Below are 18256 nucleotides of genomic sequence, written 5' to 3'. Positions count from 1 at the left end.
CAAATAATGACCAGCAGTGTGGAAAAAAGTTGTACTTTTGGGAACCAGCAGTTAGCATAATGGCTATGTCGCTGGACTCCCACGTAGTCAACCGCGGTTCGCGTCCCGGACCCGGTGGCTTAAAACTCACACCGGGCGCGTGTGCGTGCATGCCCAAGATCTCTAGAGGAGAATGGAGGAGAAGGGATTGTGGTGTGACCATCCCCCCTGGGGGGTGATTTCTCGCTTTCTGTCTCTATGTCTCTCTCTCTCTCTGGTGAGCACACGCGCCCTATAGCGAAAAACCTCTCCAAAAAAAAAAAAGTTGTACTTTTCATGACCATCTGTTTTCTCTCCTCCTGGTAAGATCAGGTAGAATTGGCTACCCATCCTGATTTCTCTTTACTTTTCACCTTGGTTTGGTCGTTTTATAGTTCCCATTAATTGACACAATTTTCATTTTAACGAACATAAGGATTTACCTAGAAAGCTATTTATAGTTCTAGATACGGCATTAGAAAGGATTGTGTCCAAATCTGGATAGGAGTTTAGATGCTTTTAAAAAGCTGGAATGATAATCACAAAATCTGAGCAAAGAAGTCTGACTTGTTCAATTGAAGGTTTTTGTTTTGTTTTTTAAAATATTCTCACATAGCAGGTTATCAGCTGGCCCACTTTAAACATCCACAGCAAGGATGTTTCAGAAAACTAACAAGAAATTTAATAAAATGACACCTTCACTGTACCACTGAATTTTTTTAAGTGGCAATATATTAGTATGACTTGTATAAATGATGAAATTCAAAGCAGTAGTGTAAATGCCTTCACATATATGCATGAAGATAGTGACATGAAAGAATCCATCAGTGATACAAAAAATACATACAAACAAATTTTTTTCTTTGATAAATCTACAAAGTATAAAATTAAGGGTATTTACACAATTTCATACTAGATATGTGAAAAATATACCATGTTAGGACAATCTCGTTCCAAAGTTTGAAACATAATTCTTTCAAATAAAAATAGTCTTCATACAATGTATGAAGTTACCAATAACTTTCTGGGTATAAAGTTGTTCTTTATGTGATAATCAGATGAGAATTCCTCTGAATTAAATGTTGATTAGAATTTCGTTTCAACTGGTACCTAGAAGAAGACAGAAAGTTCTTTTTTAAAATTTGGTTAAGTTCTGGGACCAGCAGGTGGTGTGGTGGTTGAGGGTACTGGACTCCCACATGGTCTACTGTGGTTTGAATCCCAGACCTGGCGGCTTGCTTTCTCATTGTCCCCCTCTCTCTCTCTCACTCTGTCCCTCTCTGGTCAAATTAAAATAAATAAATATATAAATAAATAAAGTTAAATAAAAAAGTCTTTAAAATAAAAAGTTGGTTAAGTTCTGTCTATCACTTTCAGTAATCCTATTTCAGGAGCTAGAAAGTGTCAGTACCAGCAGAGGGTATAATGGCTATGTCGCTGGACACCCACGTAGTCAACTGCGGTTCAAGTCCTGGACCCGGTGGCTTAAACTTATGCTGGGTGTGCGTGTGTGTGTGTGCCCAAGATCCCGAGAGGAGAATGGAGGAGAAGGGATTGTGGCATGACCATCCCCCCAGGGGGTGATTTCTGGCTTTTTGTCTCTGTTTCTCTCTGTTGTTCTGGCGAGCGCACACACCCTAAAGCAAAAGCCTATCCAAAAAAGAAGATAAAGAAAATTAAATTAAAAAAAGAATTTAACAGTGTCATCAACACATTTTTTGTGTCTTGAATTTTAATAATAGATACCTTGCACTGCTACTTACATAACATAGAGTCATGTGATACCGTGTTGTAATGTAAGTGTGTCTTTGAAAGGCCTAATATAGCTATCAAAATAACAGTAGAATGTGTTGCAGTTTGTTTTAGGGACCGCACAAATTCCAAGGGGCTTTGTGTTGGTGAGACATATTCAGCTTTTACCCCAGTCACCCCCCAGTGGCCTATCCACAAGTGTTGGTTTATCTTCCTCTGTGATAATCAGATGAGAGTCCCTTTGAATTAAATGTTGATTAGAATTTCACAAGGAGCTGGTGTTTAGTGTTCCTCTCTTTCTTTCTCTCTCTCTTTTTCTTTCCTTTTTTTTTTTCATATTAGAAGCTCAAGTCCAGCATAGTGTGTACATTCTATTAGACAATTGGTCATAAAACTTGGATCAGAAATCAGGTTTAAATTCTGTTGCTATGCTTTGTCCAGTTCTGAACCCAGTTACTCAGGAGAAGTTTCTGTTATGAGGTTTTCATTTTAGAGGATTCAGGCAAGATGTTAGATTTGGATTTCTCTGGATTTCAGCCCTGGGAGACAAAATGCTGGTGCTCATCATCTAGGCTCTCCTATCACCTCAGATCTAGCTTACTTTCTAGAATAAAATTTTCTTTCCTTTTTCTTTTGTTTTTTTCTTTTTCTTTTTTTTGGGGGGGCGGGGGGAGAGGTTTTGGCTACAGGGCACGTGTGCTCGCCAGAAAGAGACAGAGAGACGGAAAGCGAGAAATCACCCTCTGGGGGGGGATGGCCATGCCACAATCCCTTCTCCTCCATACTCCTCTCGGGATCTCGGGCACTCATGCACATGTGCCTGGCGTGAGTTTTAAGTCACCGGGTCCAGGACTCGAACTCCGGTCAACTACATGGGAGTCCAGTGACATAGCCATTATGCCAACTGCTGGACCCTGAAATGAACTTTTCAATTTGACCTTTGCTACTTGCTATCACTCTTGCTAAAATGGTCCAGGGTTATCTTATGCTGTGCATTTCCTCATTTACAATCTATATTCCTTTTTGCTGTTCTTAAACCTTTGTTCAACTAAGAGAAATACCACAAACCACCTCCCATACTGGAAGACAATCATTAGATTCTTAGGATTTTCCATCCATTAGTCTGCTCATAAAGGACAGAGATGGTGTACTAGAGGACAGAACACAGATCTTGTCATCAGAGAGATCTTTGTTCAAGTCCTGTTATTGTCACTCAGTGTGTGGCCTTAAGCAAATTAGTTCAGTTCTCTGAGCTTGTTTTCTAATTTCCTTGTTTATAAAACAAAGATATCGGGACCAGCATTTGGTTTAATGGCTATATTGCTGGACTCCCATGTAGTCAACTGTGGTTCGAGTCCTGGACCCGGTGGCTTAAACTCATGCTGGGTACGTGTGCGTATGTGCATGCCCAAGATCTCGAGAGGAGAATGGAGGAGAAGAGATTGTGGCATGGCCATCCCCCCACCCCCGAAGGTGATTTCTTGCTTGCTTTCTCTCTGTCTCTCTCTTTCTGGTGAGTGCATGCGCCCTATAGCCAAAACCTCTCCAAACAAACAAACAAAAAACAAACAAACAAACAAACAAAAAACTGAAGATATCTTCTTTGGATACTGTTGTCAGGACTGAGATAGTGAATGTAGTTCACCTATCATGTCTAGAGTGGGAACTCATTTTGATTTGTAATTCTGCTGTTCCCCAACTATTGATAGAAACTTTGCTTTAAAAGATCCCATGTTCTAGAATGAAATGGAACTATCCAGTTAAATGATGAACAGGCAACTCAATTCTAGCAAGGAAGAAAAGAAAGTTATTGCTGGGGTAGGCTCTGTGGTGGGGACTTCCTGTGCTCCTGGGTATGAGGAAGTATGTATTACCTTCTCAGCTCAATCACTAATTCATCTGAAAAGGAAACAGCAATACCTTCTCTGCCTCCTGAATTATTACAAGGCCAGAATGAAGTCATAGTTATAAGTAGTTTGTTGAAAAATAAAAGATATGCTCTAATTGCATTAATAGAGATCTTCTAACACTATTTGCTATCCTTTTTTTTTTTGTACTGGTCTGAGTTTATTTGCCTTGAAATTGCCTATGAGATTGGTTGGCATTGTTTCAATTTTCTAGGGATGAGTCACAAAGGCTCAAATAAATGTTGGACTTATTTTTTTTTTTTTTTGGAGAGATTTTCACTGTAGGGCGTGTGCGCTCGCCAGACAGACAGAGAGAGACACAGAGACAGAAAGCGAGAAATCACCCCCCGGGGGGATGGTCACGCCGCAATCCCTTCTCCTCCATTCTCCTCTCGGGATCTTGGGCATGCACGCACACGCGCCCGGCGTGAGTTTTAAGCCACCGAGTCCGGGACACGAACCGCAGTCGACTACATGGGAGTCCAGCGACATAGCCATTACACTAACTGCTGGTTCCCTGGACTTCTTGAAGTATGCTGGAAGAGGCCTCACCACTTTTAAGTTTTTTTTTTTTTTTTGTGATGAGTGTTGAAGATTCTTACCTGACATTCCCGATGACGTAAACTTCCATTTGTATTTATGGCAAAATCAAAATCTTTCTCTTTTTTCTGAGAAAAAAAAGAGAATACATATATGGATTAGGGACAATTTTTTTTAAAATGTTAAAAACTTGAGGGATATTTAAGAAGTGCAAGTGATGGATTATACAAATGTGAAAGTCATAAAAAAGCTAGTACCTGACTGAAGTTAAACTTTGAAGTACTGTAATCTTTCTTCATTAAAATATGCAAAATGGCGTCATGGATTGTTAAGAAAAAAATTGTGTCTTTGACTTCATCGTCAAAAAATTCACACCGAGCAAGCTTTTCCATAAAATCATCTGAAGAGAGAAAAAAAATAATACTTTCAAATAAATAATTGGTCATAGATTTCTTCTTGTTAATTTGTACTACTATTAATATTTGCAGTGTTCATTTAATTGACATTTTGTTAATGTTTATGGACTGTAGTGGTAAACTACAGGTGTATCATTAGTACAATGTCTTCTGGAACTAAAGTATTAAAAAAAAATAACAATTTTGTATAGAGGAAAAAGGAAAAGTTTCCAGTGCAAAAACCTTAAGTAGGTCCTAGAAGGAAATTAATCTACTTTCACTTAGGCAGAAGCCTAGTAATCTCCTTACTTCATGATTAGAACATTAAATATGGCTTATTTATTTAGAGAGATTTTTTTGCTGTAGGGTATGTGCACTCGTTGGAGAGACAGAGATAGAAAGCAAGAAATCACCCCCCAGGGGAATGGCCTTGCAGTAATACTCTCTCCTCCACTCTTATCTTGGGATCCTGGAAGATCTGATCCACACACGCATCTGGCATGAGTCCCAAGCCACTGGCTCTAGGATTCGAACTGCTGCTGACTATGTGGGAGTCCAGCAACACAACCACTATGCCATCTGCTGGTCCCAAGTATGGTTGGTTTGTTTGTTTATTGGAGAGGTTTTTGCTATAGGGCATGTGCACTTGCCAGACAGAGAGAGACAGAGAGACAGAAAGTGAGAAATCACCCCCCAGGGGGGATGGCCACACCGCAATCTCTTCTCCTCTGTTCTCCTCTCAGGATCTTGGGCATGCATGCACACGCGCCTGGTGTGAGTTTTAAGCTACCGGGTCCGGGATACAAACCACGGTCGACTACATGGGAGTCCAGCGACATAGCCATTATGCTAACTGCTGGTCCCTGGGGGAGGGAGGGAGGGAGGGAGGGGGAGAGAGAGAGAAAAAGGGAAAGTGAGAAAGCAAGCCATAAGGTCTGGGACTCAAACCAAACATGGTTGGCCATGTGGGAGTATCTAGCACCTTAACCACCATGTCACCTGCTGGCCTCATGTATGGCTTATTTTTAAATATTGGGATTCTGGGGGCCAGCAGGTGGTGTGGTGGTTAAGGCACTGGACTCCCACATGACCAACCGGTTTGATTCCTGATCCCTGTGACTTGAAAATCACTGGGCATATGTGCATGTGTTCCCAAAATCCCAGGAGATTGGAGAACAAGGAATTGCAGTATGACCATCCCTGCTTGAGGAGGGGGATGATTTCTCACTTTCCTTCTCACTGCATCTGTATCTCTCTAGCTAGTGCATGTGCCTTATAGTAAAATCCTGGTAAAATTAAAATTTGGGATTCTGTCAAAATAGAACATATACTTAGGACCAGTGATATGCTATGGTTCTTGATTGCCAAACTTCTTAACGGTACTTAACAGTACCCCATTTACTTAACGGTAGCCCATTTACTTAACAGTACCCCATTTACTTAACGGTAGCCCATTTTCCAAAAGCTTACTGGGTTTATAAGAAAACATCTTCCTTAGCACCTCACTTATCTCTCAGTAATCTTTGAGAAATCCTATTTTTGTAGGCACTAACCAACATTTGTTTGCACAAGTCACTCAACCAAATATTACCTCCTATCTACTGTTTGCAAAGCTGTGGCTGGATATTTAGAAAGATCAAAAGACAAATTAGATCTGAATATTGTCCACAAGGAAGAGAGAAATTTATATGTAACCATAGTGCTGAAAGGATAAGTGTATAATGATGAGACGATGCAATGTAGTTTTTTGCTTTATTGTTTTAAAAATAATGTCCTGCAAATAGTAGCTCCTCACATTTTTTTATAGATGAATAACAGAGGTATAGATCATGTACTTTGGAAATTTTGAGAAAGCAGATAAAGATTGTTTCTTTTTGATGGGTAACTAGGAGAATGTGACTGAACAGTGCCTAGGATTGGGGCTAGCAGATGGCATGGTGGTTAAGATGCTGGACTCCCACACAGCAAACTATGGTTTGAGTCCCAGACCTATCATCTTGAAAATCATACCAGGCACACATGTGCATGCCCAAAAGCTCAAGAGGAGACTAGAGAAGGGATAGTGGCATGGCCATCCACCCTGGAGAGTTATTTCTCAATTTTCCTCTCTTTCTCTCTCTCCTTGTGAGTACATGTGCCCTATGGGGGGGGGGAGGTGCCTAGGATTTGGACTGGCCCGTGGTCTAATGGTTAAAGGAGCTAGATCCCATTTGGCCAACTGCTGTTAAAATACCATCCCTGGTGTCTCGCAGCAACATGCCAGGTGTAAGTGTGCCCCAAATCCCAACAGAATAGAGAAATAGAAGAGAAGGGATTGTACGTGACCACACCCCATTAGGAGGAACTCTCTCCAAATCTGTCTCTCTCTGTCTTCCTGTCTCTCTCTGGCAAGTGCATGCACCTTTTGGCAATTAAAAAAAAAAAAAAAGATACCTGGGATTTGGAGTAAGATGGAGAAAGAGCAGGAAAAAGACAGAGATGGGAAAATCTGTTCACAAGGAAGCTTTAAACATATACAGGTCCCAGGGAGATGGGAGGGCATGATGGTCACCAGAACCTGGAATGGAAACCGGTGACATGCAGTGAGAAGGAAGGCAGTGACCTCAGTTAAAGACTCAGAAGGGGACCAGCAGTTAGTGTAATGGCTATGTCTCTGGACTCCCATGTAGCCGACCGCGGTTCGAGTCCTGGACCCAGTGGCTTAAACTCACGCTGGACGCGTGTGCATGCGTGCCCAAGATCCCGAGAGGAGAATGGAGGAGAAGGGATTGCGGCGTGGCCATCCCCCTGGGGGGTAATTTCTCACTTTCTATCTCTCTGTCTCTCTCTGTCTGGCAAGCACATGCGCCCTATAGCAAAAACCTCTCCAAAAAGAAAGGAAAAGAAAAAGACTCATAAGAAAGCCGGGCAGAAGAGGCAGCAGGAACAGAATTTCAAAAAGATCTGGCATGGGGGTGGAGGAGCAGCATTCTAACCTAGTGGTTAAGGGAGCTGGATCCCACATAGCCAACTAAGGTTCAAATCCTGCCTCTCATGGTTTGAAAAAACAAGCTGATGTGTGTATCTGGGTGCCCAAAATCCCAACAGGATGGAGAAATAGTGGAGAAGGGATTATGGTGTGACTATGCCCATTGGGGGATGCTTTCTTCCTCTCCCTCTCTCTGTTTCTCTTTGGTGAGCACATGTGCCCTCTGATAATAAAAAATAAAAAAATGTAAAAGATCCAGGATGATAGGGGAGGAGTAAAATTGTTTAGTAAATTAAGGGGATACTGGGATAAGAGAATTTTTTTTTTGAGAGGTTTTTTCACTATAAGGTGCGTGTGCTCACCAGACAAAGAGAGACAGAGAGACAGAAAGCGAGAAATCACCCCCCCAAGGAGGATGGCCACACTGCAATCCCTTCTCCATTCTCCTCTCGGGATCTTGGGCATGCACGCATATGCGCCCGGCGTGAGTTTTAAGCCACCAGGTCCAGGATGCGAACCGCGGTCGACTACATGGGAGTCCAGCGACATAGCCATTATGCTAACTGCTGGTCCCAAGAGAATATTTTTAATTGTAAGAAAGCCTTGAGAGGCCAGCAGGTGGCATGGTGGTTAATGGTTCTGGACTCCCACAAGGCCAACTGCAGTTTGAGTCCTGGACCTGGTGGCTTGCTTTCTCACTTTCCCTTTCTCTCTCTCTCTTTTTTGCTCTCTCTCTGGTCAAAATTAAAATAAGTCAATAAATTTAAATTTAAAAAATTCTTTAAAAATAAGTCTTAAAACTAGAATACATGAGGGGACTTTAGAAAGTTCATGGAAAATGGATTTAAACTACAAATTTAGTTTAGTGCAAAATATTTCTAAAATCTGTGCATATTTTTCATAATAGCCATTTTCCATAAATTTTTTGAAGACCCTCTCATAGCTGTAGATTTTAGAGAAAGGAGCCAGAACTCAGATTTTAAAGGGGCTGGCAGGTGGCATATGGTGACTGAGGGTGCTGGACTCCCACATGGCTAACTGCAGTTCAAGTCCTGGACCTGGTGGCTTACTTTCTCACTTTCTCTCTCTCTCTCACTTCTCTGGTCAAATTAAAATAAATAAATAAAGTTACATAAAATAATTGTTAAAATAAAAAGAGAGAGAGAGAGACTAAAAATGCTGGTTTGGGGCCAGCAGTGAGTGTAGTGGTTAAGGTGCTCGATCCCACATGGCTGACAACAAGGTTTGAGTCCCAGATCCAGTGACGAAAAACATGCTGGGCACTGGACCAGCAGTTAGCGTAATGGCTATGTCACTGGACTCCCGCGTAGTTGACTGCGGTTTGCGTCTCGGACCCGGTGGCTTAAAACTCCCTCCAGGCACCTGTGCATGCATCCCCCAGATCCTGAGAGGAGAATGGAGGAGAAAGGATTGCGGCGTGGCCATCCCTCCTGGGGGGCGATTTCTCACTTTCTATATCTTTGTGTCTCTCCATCTCTCTGGCAAGCGCACGAGCCCTATAGCAAAAACCTCTCCGAAAAAAAAAAAACGTGCTGGGCACATATGTGTGTGTGCCAAAATCCCCAGAGGGAAATGGAAGAGAAGTGATTGCAGTGTGGCCAGTGGCCATCCCCCCCGGGGGGGGGGGGGTGGAAGCAATTTCTTATTCGCTTCACTCTGTCTTTCTCTAGCAAGTGAACACTATAACAAAAAGCTAAAAGACAAGAAAAACCCGAAAGTCCAGTTTATCCCTGCCTAAAGACCTGTATACTGGTTGTTCCAGTGAAATGCTCTCCCCTAAGATACTCTCAAGGTGGACTCTCTCCCTTCATCGCAGTCTCTGCCCAAATGACACCTTGTTGGACATCCCTGATGACCCCAAATTGCCCATCCCCATTGCTCTTTGTCTCTTTTTCATAGATCTTCTCACTTTTTTTGTTGTCGTTGTTTTGGGTTTTGCTTATGTGGTTTTTCTACAAGGTGATATGCTTCATGAGGGCAGAGACTTGTTCTATAATTGCTGTCTCCCCAGAACCCAGAATATATCAGCTGCTCAGTAAGTCTCTATTGAATATCTGTCATGTCCTAGGCATGAACAAGAAACAGAATAAGAAGATGAGCAAGCCCAGTGCCTGCCCTGGAAGAGACACAAACTCAGAACAGCAGGGTCCTGAGCTATGCGTGTGTTCTGCAGGTGCAAACATCTGAAGACTCAGTGCTCTGCCTGGGGAAGCAAGGGAGTTTTCACGGTCACTATAGGAACAATTCTTGAAGGATCTTCTGGTCAGAAAATGGGGTGACAGACCATTGTAGGCATGGAAATGGACACTGCTAGAAAGTTCTAGAGGGCCCTTAGTGAGAAATGATAAAACTAGAGTAAGATTGTGGAAATGGAGAGGAAGTGATTGACTTTAGAGGGAATATTGATAGGACCTGGTGGCTCATTGACTAAAGCAGGAAGGACAGGTGGAGAAATTAAAGATGGTTTGGAAGTTTCAACTTTGAGAAATTGGGTAATTAGTGATCCAGTGATGGAGACAGAGAGAAGGAAGAGTGTTGGTAAGGAGGGTCATATATGTCATTCTGAACGTGTGTATGGGAGGTGCCTGATGGACATCTGGACAGTTAAATACATGGGCCTGCAGCTCAGAAGAAAGAGCTGGGCTGGAAATATAGTTTAGGGGTTCATTAACATGTAGATATATTTGGAGTCATAAGCATGCAGGAGATAAAGTAGAGTTGATGAAATTAGAACTCTGGGGTTTTAGAGTGAAGTCTAGGGAAAAATGAAAGAGCAGCCAATGTTAGAAACTAAGGAGCTCTCAGAGGCAGGAGGCAAATCAGAAGAATGGCCTTGCAGAAGTCAGGGAGGGAGAGAACTTCAAAGGCACATGCTAAAGAAGGGCCAAACGCTAAAATGTGCTCCAGCAGAAAGAGGCTGAGAGGGAGACAATTAATCGTGACAATCTGGACATCACTGATAACTTCAGCGAGGGCCACCTTATCATTGTGCAATGCAAAAGCCAAGTTGCTGTGGGCTGAGGAATGCAAGGGAGAGGGAGAAGAGAGACAGAAAGCAGGAAATAGAGAGTAAAAACTGGTTAATGGACGCTTGCTGCTGATTAAATTAGGATTCAAATAGTAGTACCTATTAAATTACATACCAACAAACTAAAATAAATAGATGGCATTGCCAGAGGGATTTCTTTCTTTTCCTTTTAATGAGAGGTTTTTGCTAAAGGGCACATGTGCTTGCTGGAGAAACAGAGAAAAGCAGAGACAGCGAAAAATCACCCCCCAGGGGAATGGCCATGCCACAATTTCTTCATTCTCCTCTTGGGATTTTAGGCATGCACGCACATGTGCCTGGTGTGAGTTTAAGTCACTGGGTCCGGTACTTGAACCATAGTCGACTATGTGGGAGTCCAGTGATGTAACCATTATGCCATCTGCTGGTCCTGTCATAGGATTTCTATTCACTTGACTACAAATTCAATTTCCTCTTGATCATATAAAATACCTGTTCTTCGGAGAGGATGTTTAGATTGAGAGTAGGCAGTGAACCTGAAGTGGTTGACATATAAAATAAAAATAAAACAACTTACCATCAGTTCCAACAATATACACATCTACCTCGATTCTGATGAATTCTTGCAAAATCTGTTAAAAGAAAGTATGTCTTCCTTAGGGAACAGTTTCACTTGTCAGAAACAAAAAGAAAACAATCATAATTTTATCTTATGGGTGATGTGTTGTTTTTAGAACCTTTTACATTTACATTTTGAAAAGCTCTAATAGTACAAGGAGAAACTAAAGTTAAAAACAAAGCTCTATAACAAGAAGAAATATGCCGAAAGAAAAGATTGCTCCTCAGTACAAGGTTAAAAATGGGAGACCAGCAGGTGGTGTAGTGGTTATGTTACTGGGTTCTCACATGGCTGACCGTGGTTTGTGTCCTGGACCTGGTAGCTTGAAACTCACACCAGGTGCATGTGCATGCGTGCTGAAGATCCTAGGAGGAGAATGGAGGAGAGGGATTGAGGCATGGCCATGTCCCCTGGGGGTATCAGGGGGAGTGATTCCTCACTTTCTCTCTCACTGTCTGGTGAGTGAAAAACCTTTTTTAAAAAAGTCATTTTTGAGGAAAGGATTATGGGGACATGTTCTGCCCCAAACTCACAAGATCAACTTGGATTTAATTTAAAAATAGTAGCTTCTATGGAGTGATTTCAACTAGAACATTCTAACTACAAAAACGTAAAAAAGAAACCTAAGGCCCATAACTTTTTCATCATGCCTGCCCACAGTGACTGGATTTATCTAGTGCCAATTGATCTTTATCCATTTTTGTAGTCTCAAGGCTCAGAACAAATACCATAGGTGCATGACTAAAATTATATAAGGTAATATGTTGTGGATCAGGTTAGATGGTCATTAAATAATTAATATAAGGGATCTTTATAAAGGTCATGGAAAATGAGTATCACAAGAAAATGCCTGGATTTCAATTATTTTTGGCACCAAAAGAAACTGATACTTTAATTCAATCTTTCTATGAAACTTTTGAAGTTCCAACATGTTAGGGTTTGAACAATAGTTTCGGTCCCCCAAGGTTTTGTGTTTTGGAATTTGGATGTCTCCACAAAAAATCCATGCGTTGGAACTTGATTGCGTTGTTAAGTGAAAACTTAATTCTTTCACAGTGTCCCAGGGTGGGACGGGACTTTTGGGTGTGGTAATTAGGGTGGAGTCCTCAAGATTGAATTCTGAATGTATATAGAAAGAGAAATGAAGCAGACAGCACCCACATGGATACAGACCATACTTTGCTCTGCTAAAAGTTCTGTCTTTCAGAGCCACCAAAACTGTGAGTGAACATAAATTCCTCTTAAATTCACCCAGTCCCAGGTATTTCTATAAGAATGCAATAATGGGATGTATTTACATGTATCTACATCGTTAAGGCACTGGATCCCATATGGCCAACTCTGGGGTTCAAGTACTGGACCCAGTGGCTTGAAATACGCGCTGGGCATGAGTGTGTGCATGCCCAAAATCCTGAGAGGAGAATGGAGAAGGAATTGCAGTGTGGCCATCCCCCAGGGTGGGTGATTTCTCACTTTTCAATTCTCTGTCTTTCTGTCTCTTTCTAGCCAGTGTATGTGCCTTATGGCAAAAATCTAAAAAAAAAAAAAAAAGGAATAACGGTGTTCTCACCATCATCAATAAATACCAATAAATACTTTTAGAATCTCTGTTAGGCACCAAACTAAAAATTAAAGCTTTAAAGAAACCTAAATCCTAGTCTCTATTTTTTACTCTATAGTACTAGGATCAAAAAATTAAATATTACATGTGTATTTCTTCTCTCCAAAGCTGAAATGAACAAAAACCAAGACAGGAAAGAAAAATCAAGGAGCCTTAAGTGTTATGTAATGTTATTATTTTTTTAAAGGTGAGTTTGAAGGACTTAAATTGATTCAATTATCTAATTCTACATCCAGTTCCCCAATTAAAAAAAATTATTCATCATCATTTTTTTTTTTTTAATTTGACAGGAGAGACAGAAAGAGAGAGAGGGAAAGTAAGAAAGCAAGCCACTAGGTCTGGGACTCGAATAGCAGTCGGCCATGTGGGAGCCCAGCATCCCAGCCACCACAGCACCTGCTGGCCCCTGGTTCACCAATTCTTAATAGAGTTTACTTTTAGGTTAGTTCTTATATTTCTGTGATGCTCAAGAAAAAGAAAGGGAAACATAGAATTTCTTCTTTTTTACATATGTTTTGTTAGAAACTGATTTATTTTTTAGAGAGATTTTTGTGATAGGGCACATCAGAGAGACAGAGAGACAGAAAGCAAGAAACCACCACCCCCCCCAAGGGGGGATGGCCACACTGCAATCCCTTCTTTATTCTCCTCTCAGGATCTTGGGCATGCATGCACATGTATCTGGCATGAGTTTTAAACTGCTAGGTCTGGGACTTGAACAGCGGTTGAGTATATGGGAGTCCAGCGACATAACCATTATGCCATCTACTGGTCCTGAAATTGATTCGTTTTTAAAATACTGGCAAACTATGGAAAAACAGATCACAGCCTGATTGTTTCTGTTCTGTTTTTATGTTGCATGTGAGATTTATTTTTTCATGTATCTACAGCTTTGGGTTTTTTTTTTTTTTTAGACCTATTTTTAAGTAGCCAAATGAAATTTTATCAGCTTATAATGAATGAAAAACAAAAGAATCTACTATTTCATTTTTTTCCCAGGACCTTTCTGGATCTTCTCTGATTTCAGGATAATTTAGATTCCACATTCAGAAGGATTTGAAAACCAAAGAATTGAAATTTGATTGGTGTGACTGCAGTTCTCTATCAGCAGATTCAACATACATTACAATTTCAGATTTGGGTACCTTAAAAATTATATGCAATATCATGGCAAATGGGACTCTTCCAAAGTGTCCACTGAACATTCCCACCTTCAATGCCCCCATGAAATAGTCCAAGATTATAATTTACTCATCATTGAGGAACGTTCTTCCACAAATACATTTTTTTTAACCTTTAGTCACTAATAGCTTAGAAAAATAAATTACCGTTTTGAGACCCCTCATTGAAGAAACATCAAGGAAGGACACTGCTGAAAAATCAAGAATCAGGCTGTGGAGAGTGACTTGGGGAACTAAGACTTTGAGAGGATAAGTATTCCAGTCTATCTGGAAGGGCAAGTCCGTGGTGATTGGCTGATGCAGTTCTTCTACCTGGTTGTTGTCTACCTCTTCACTGTCGGAATCTTTAATGCCATCAGCAATACATAAAAATCCTTCCTGCAAAAGAAGGCAACCAGCCCAGTCAGGTAAATGACTAAAAAAAACTGACCATGAAAATCATGCGTGTCGCAGTTAATTAGTGAGATCCTAATGCACAGATCCAAAGTTAGGTTAAGCAATGGGACTATATACACTTGCCTTTGGCAATTTTCTCAGGCAAATAAAAAATGCTATTTAAAAATATCGACACATGAAATACCTGGTTTCTCTGGCGTTCCATTTAAAGAAACAGACCTAACACCTTACATTATATTTTATTAAGCTTTCAGCTGTGGTGCATAGCAATGTAGTCAAGAAACTTACTGGGGTCACTTGTAGCAGGCCTTCATTCAGCAGTTTTTTGATTTTCTTCAAAGTTTTATTGCGCTTGCGTAGAATTCGAAGTGGACTAAAGCCAACCTGGAAAACCAATTGCTGTGTTACAAATGCTGAATATTCTGCTATTTATATAGCATAATTCCAATACTTTAACTGAAATGGGTTGAGGGGTTAGGACATACACTAAATATTTGTGATAAAACTGTAAAGTGATTTGAACATCATCAAGACAACATTGGGTCAGACCTATGGTGTGCTTAGTCTGTCAGTTACCAACATTCAGACATCCGTACAGTCGAGGATTTATCCATACATTATCCACAAATAGATCTAAACCCTATTTTTTAAAGTATTATTTTATTTTATTTACTACTATTATTTTCGATTTGACTAGAGAGACAAAGAGACACCGAGAGAGGGAAAGTGAGAAAGCAAGTCACCAGGTCAGGGACTTGAACTGAAGTTGGCCATGTGGGAGTCCAGTGCCTTAACCACTATGCCATCTGCTGGCCCTGATCTAAACCCTATTTAAATTTGTTTGTGGTTTAGGCCTACACAACTCTTAGAGAATTTTATTGAATTTATTTTCTACTTGTTGAGTATGAATGGCACTTAATTTATATTCTGCTTCTATATCATTTTTATTCTACTAAAATTGAGATGATTATATTTTATAATACTCTTTGTTACATTATTTTATAACTTTAGAATTAATTTGGGGCTAATCTTCATTTTCCTTTTTTCAACACAAACGTGTTGTTATTGCTGCAATACTTATCTCCACAGTAACTTATGTAATAAAAATTTCTTAACAAAAAGTGTAATTTGATGAGATACAAGATTAAGTAAAAAAGGCAGTACAGAAAGTCACACATGCAGGTGGCACAGGGGTTAAGGCACTGGACTCCCACATTGCTGACTTTGGCTTTGAGTCCCAGACTCGGTGGCTCACTTTCTCACTTTGCTTCTCTTTGTCTCTCCATTGCTTTCTGGTGAGCACATGTGCCCTATAGCAAATTTAGAAAATAATAATACTAATGTTGGGTCATCAGAAAAATCATGATGTATTTTCTTTGTAAAATTGAGTCATGACTTTTCTGATGATCCAATAAATAAAATAAATAAATAATTTAAAAAAACCCATACATACAATATAATCCTATTTTTGTAAACAAAACCAAAAATATAGGCCTGTAATCCTAGCTAACTGAGGGGCTGGGGCAGGAGGGTACTGACATGGCAAGACCCTGTCAAAAATTCCTATATTTAGGGCCAAATAGTGGCAAAGCAGTAACATATGACACTATGTGAGGCTGACCCATCCGGGTCACATCTGGATTACATGTGGAGACCTCCCTGAGTATGGTAGGCATATCTGTGCCCACGAACTCAGCCTGGCTTAGACTGGAGGGGGACCATGGCATTGGGACCCTGTTGGGGGTACTGATCTATGTTTCCCACTTGCTCATGGATGAAATAAATACACCTCCTTTTCCCCCCATTTAAGAGACTTAATAAAAAAATAATAATTGAATAGAAAATATTTGATGGATACCAACACTTAATAATGGGGCTTAAGGCAAAAGCTCTATTCAAGGAATAGAGATGTCCAACAGGCATGTTTTCCGAGTGAATATTGAGCTTTTGTTTCTTTTCTTTTTCCATTTAGAGAGATTTTTGCTATAGGATGTGTGCACTCGCCAGAAAGAGAGATGGGCAGGAATTGAGAAATCACCTCCCAGGGAGGATGGCCACACTGCAGTTCCTTTTCCTCCAAGTCCTTTTCCTCCAGTTTCTTCTTGGGATTTTGGACACACACGTGCCTGCTTGAGTTTTAAGCTGCCGAATTGTGACCCAAACTGCGGTTAACTATGGGGAAATCCAGCAACATAACCATTATGCCATCTGCTGGTCCTATGAGCTTTTGTTCCTTCACCTCTAAGACTGCTGTCTTGGGCTCGCAGGTGGCTTGGTGGTTAATGTGTTGAATTCCGCTTGGCTGACTACGGTTTGAGTTCTGGACCTGGTGACTTGAAAATCACATCGGGCTTTAGTTTAGCAGGGACATCAATATTTACTGTTATAAATATTAAATGTAAAATGGTAATTGCTCCTTTGCTGTTTCTGAAGTTGTTACTCAGAGAAAATATGTAGGATAATATCTATTAAAAACCAGCAGCCCAGTGGCACAGTGGTTAAGGTGTTAGACTCCCACATGGCCGACTGTTGTTTGAATTCTAGACCCAGCAGCTCCAAACTCATGCTGGGCAAGTGTGTGTGTGTGTGTGTGTGTGTGTGTGTGTGTGTGCACGCGTGCCCAAAATCCTGAAAGGAGAATAAAGGAGAAGGGATTGTGCTGTGACAATCCACCCTGCGGATTTATCACTTTCTGTCTCTCCGTGTCTTAGGGGAGCACAGGTATCCTATAGCAAAAATTTTTCAGGAAAAAGAAAAAAAAAAGCCCAAGCATCCAAAATCTTGTGGTAACTCTTTTTACTATATGTCAGAACTTGATAAAAGGATTCTATATTAGACTTCATTTCAAGAGGCTTATTTCACAACCTAGTAGAGGATCCTTATAAGGTAGTTTTACCTGCTCTGGGACATGGAACACAAAACAATGACAAACTTAACCTCAACATATGTGAAGGCAATTTCCTTCTTATTAAAAAACACTTGATTACCAGCTATTAAGCAGCACTACAAAAAAGAAAAAAAAAATGAAATGACCCCAAACCTTACAGCAAGGATTCTATATTAGACTTCATTTCAAGAGGCTTATTTCACAACCTAGTAGAGGACTCCTTATAAGGTAGTTTTACCTGCTCTGGGACATGGAACACAAAACAATGACAAACTTAACCTCAACATATGTGAAGGCAATTTCCTTCTTATTAAAAAACACTTGATTACCAGCTATTAAGCAGCACTACAAAAAAGAAAAAAAAAATGAAATGACCCCAAACCTTACAGCATCAATAAGTTTCTGCTTAAAGAAACGAATATTTGCAAAGTAGATAGGAGATGGACATCTGAAAATTTTCACTCCTTCTGGCTCATACATCTGTAAGGCAGAGAAGCAATATTAGATGGTGCCCATTCAATTCCTGTTAATACCATTGAGCAAGTCAATGAAAAAATAGGAATGTCTCTTACATCAGAATAGTCTTTTTTATTCTTATAGATGTTGCTCCTCCCAACATTAGCTAGAGTGCTGCATTTTGGACTGTAGGGAGAAAACACCAAGTAAATCATTCATGCAAGTTTGTTAGGCCTATAGAGCTAGCAGTGATTTTCTTTTGAGCTTACTGAAGCAGGCTCACGTTTCTAAATTTGAAAGGTTGAGGAATCACCCTGGCCCCCTGGAGGGTTCGCACCCTGTTTTACTTATCTTTGTGTCCTCCCACAGCTCCTAAAACAGTACCTCCCTTCTACCCTGTTACATTTTACCAAGCACTTCCACATGCTTTCGCACTTGCTTCTGAATATCAGTTCCTCACTGAAGAGAGGCAGATATGATTATCCAGC

General features: G+C 40.6%; 1 protein-coding gene across 1 annotated transcript in view; it reads right to left on the bottom strand.

The window, feature by feature from the left end:
* Positions 1–1104: 1104 nt before the first annotated feature.
* SLC26A3 (solute carrier family 26 member 3) overlaps positions 1105–18256 on the bottom strand; it is a 39153-nt gene continuing 22001 nt past the window's right edge. Inside the window, 8 exon segments of the mRNA XM_006161142.2 lie at positions 1105–1128; positions 4280–4345; positions 4475–4617; positions 11186–11240; positions 14177–14407; positions 14714–14809; positions 17700–17792; positions 17885–17954. Of these exon segments, the coding sequence (XP_006161204.1) occupies positions 1105–1128; positions 4280–4345; positions 4475–4617; positions 11186–11240; positions 14177–14407; positions 14714–14809; positions 17700–17792; positions 17885–17954 (778 nt within the window).

Source organism: Tupaia chinensis, unplaced genomic scaffold, assembly GCF_000334495.1.
Source record: "Tupaia chinensis unplaced genomic scaffold, TupChi_1.0 Scaffold138322_1, whole genome shotgun sequence".
Lineage (NCBI taxonomy): Eukaryota > Metazoa > Chordata > Mammalia > Scandentia > Tupaiidae > Tupaia > Tupaia belangeri.
Note: the sequence above shows the minus strand (reverse complement) of the source record. Positions and strands in the feature narration are given on the sequence as shown.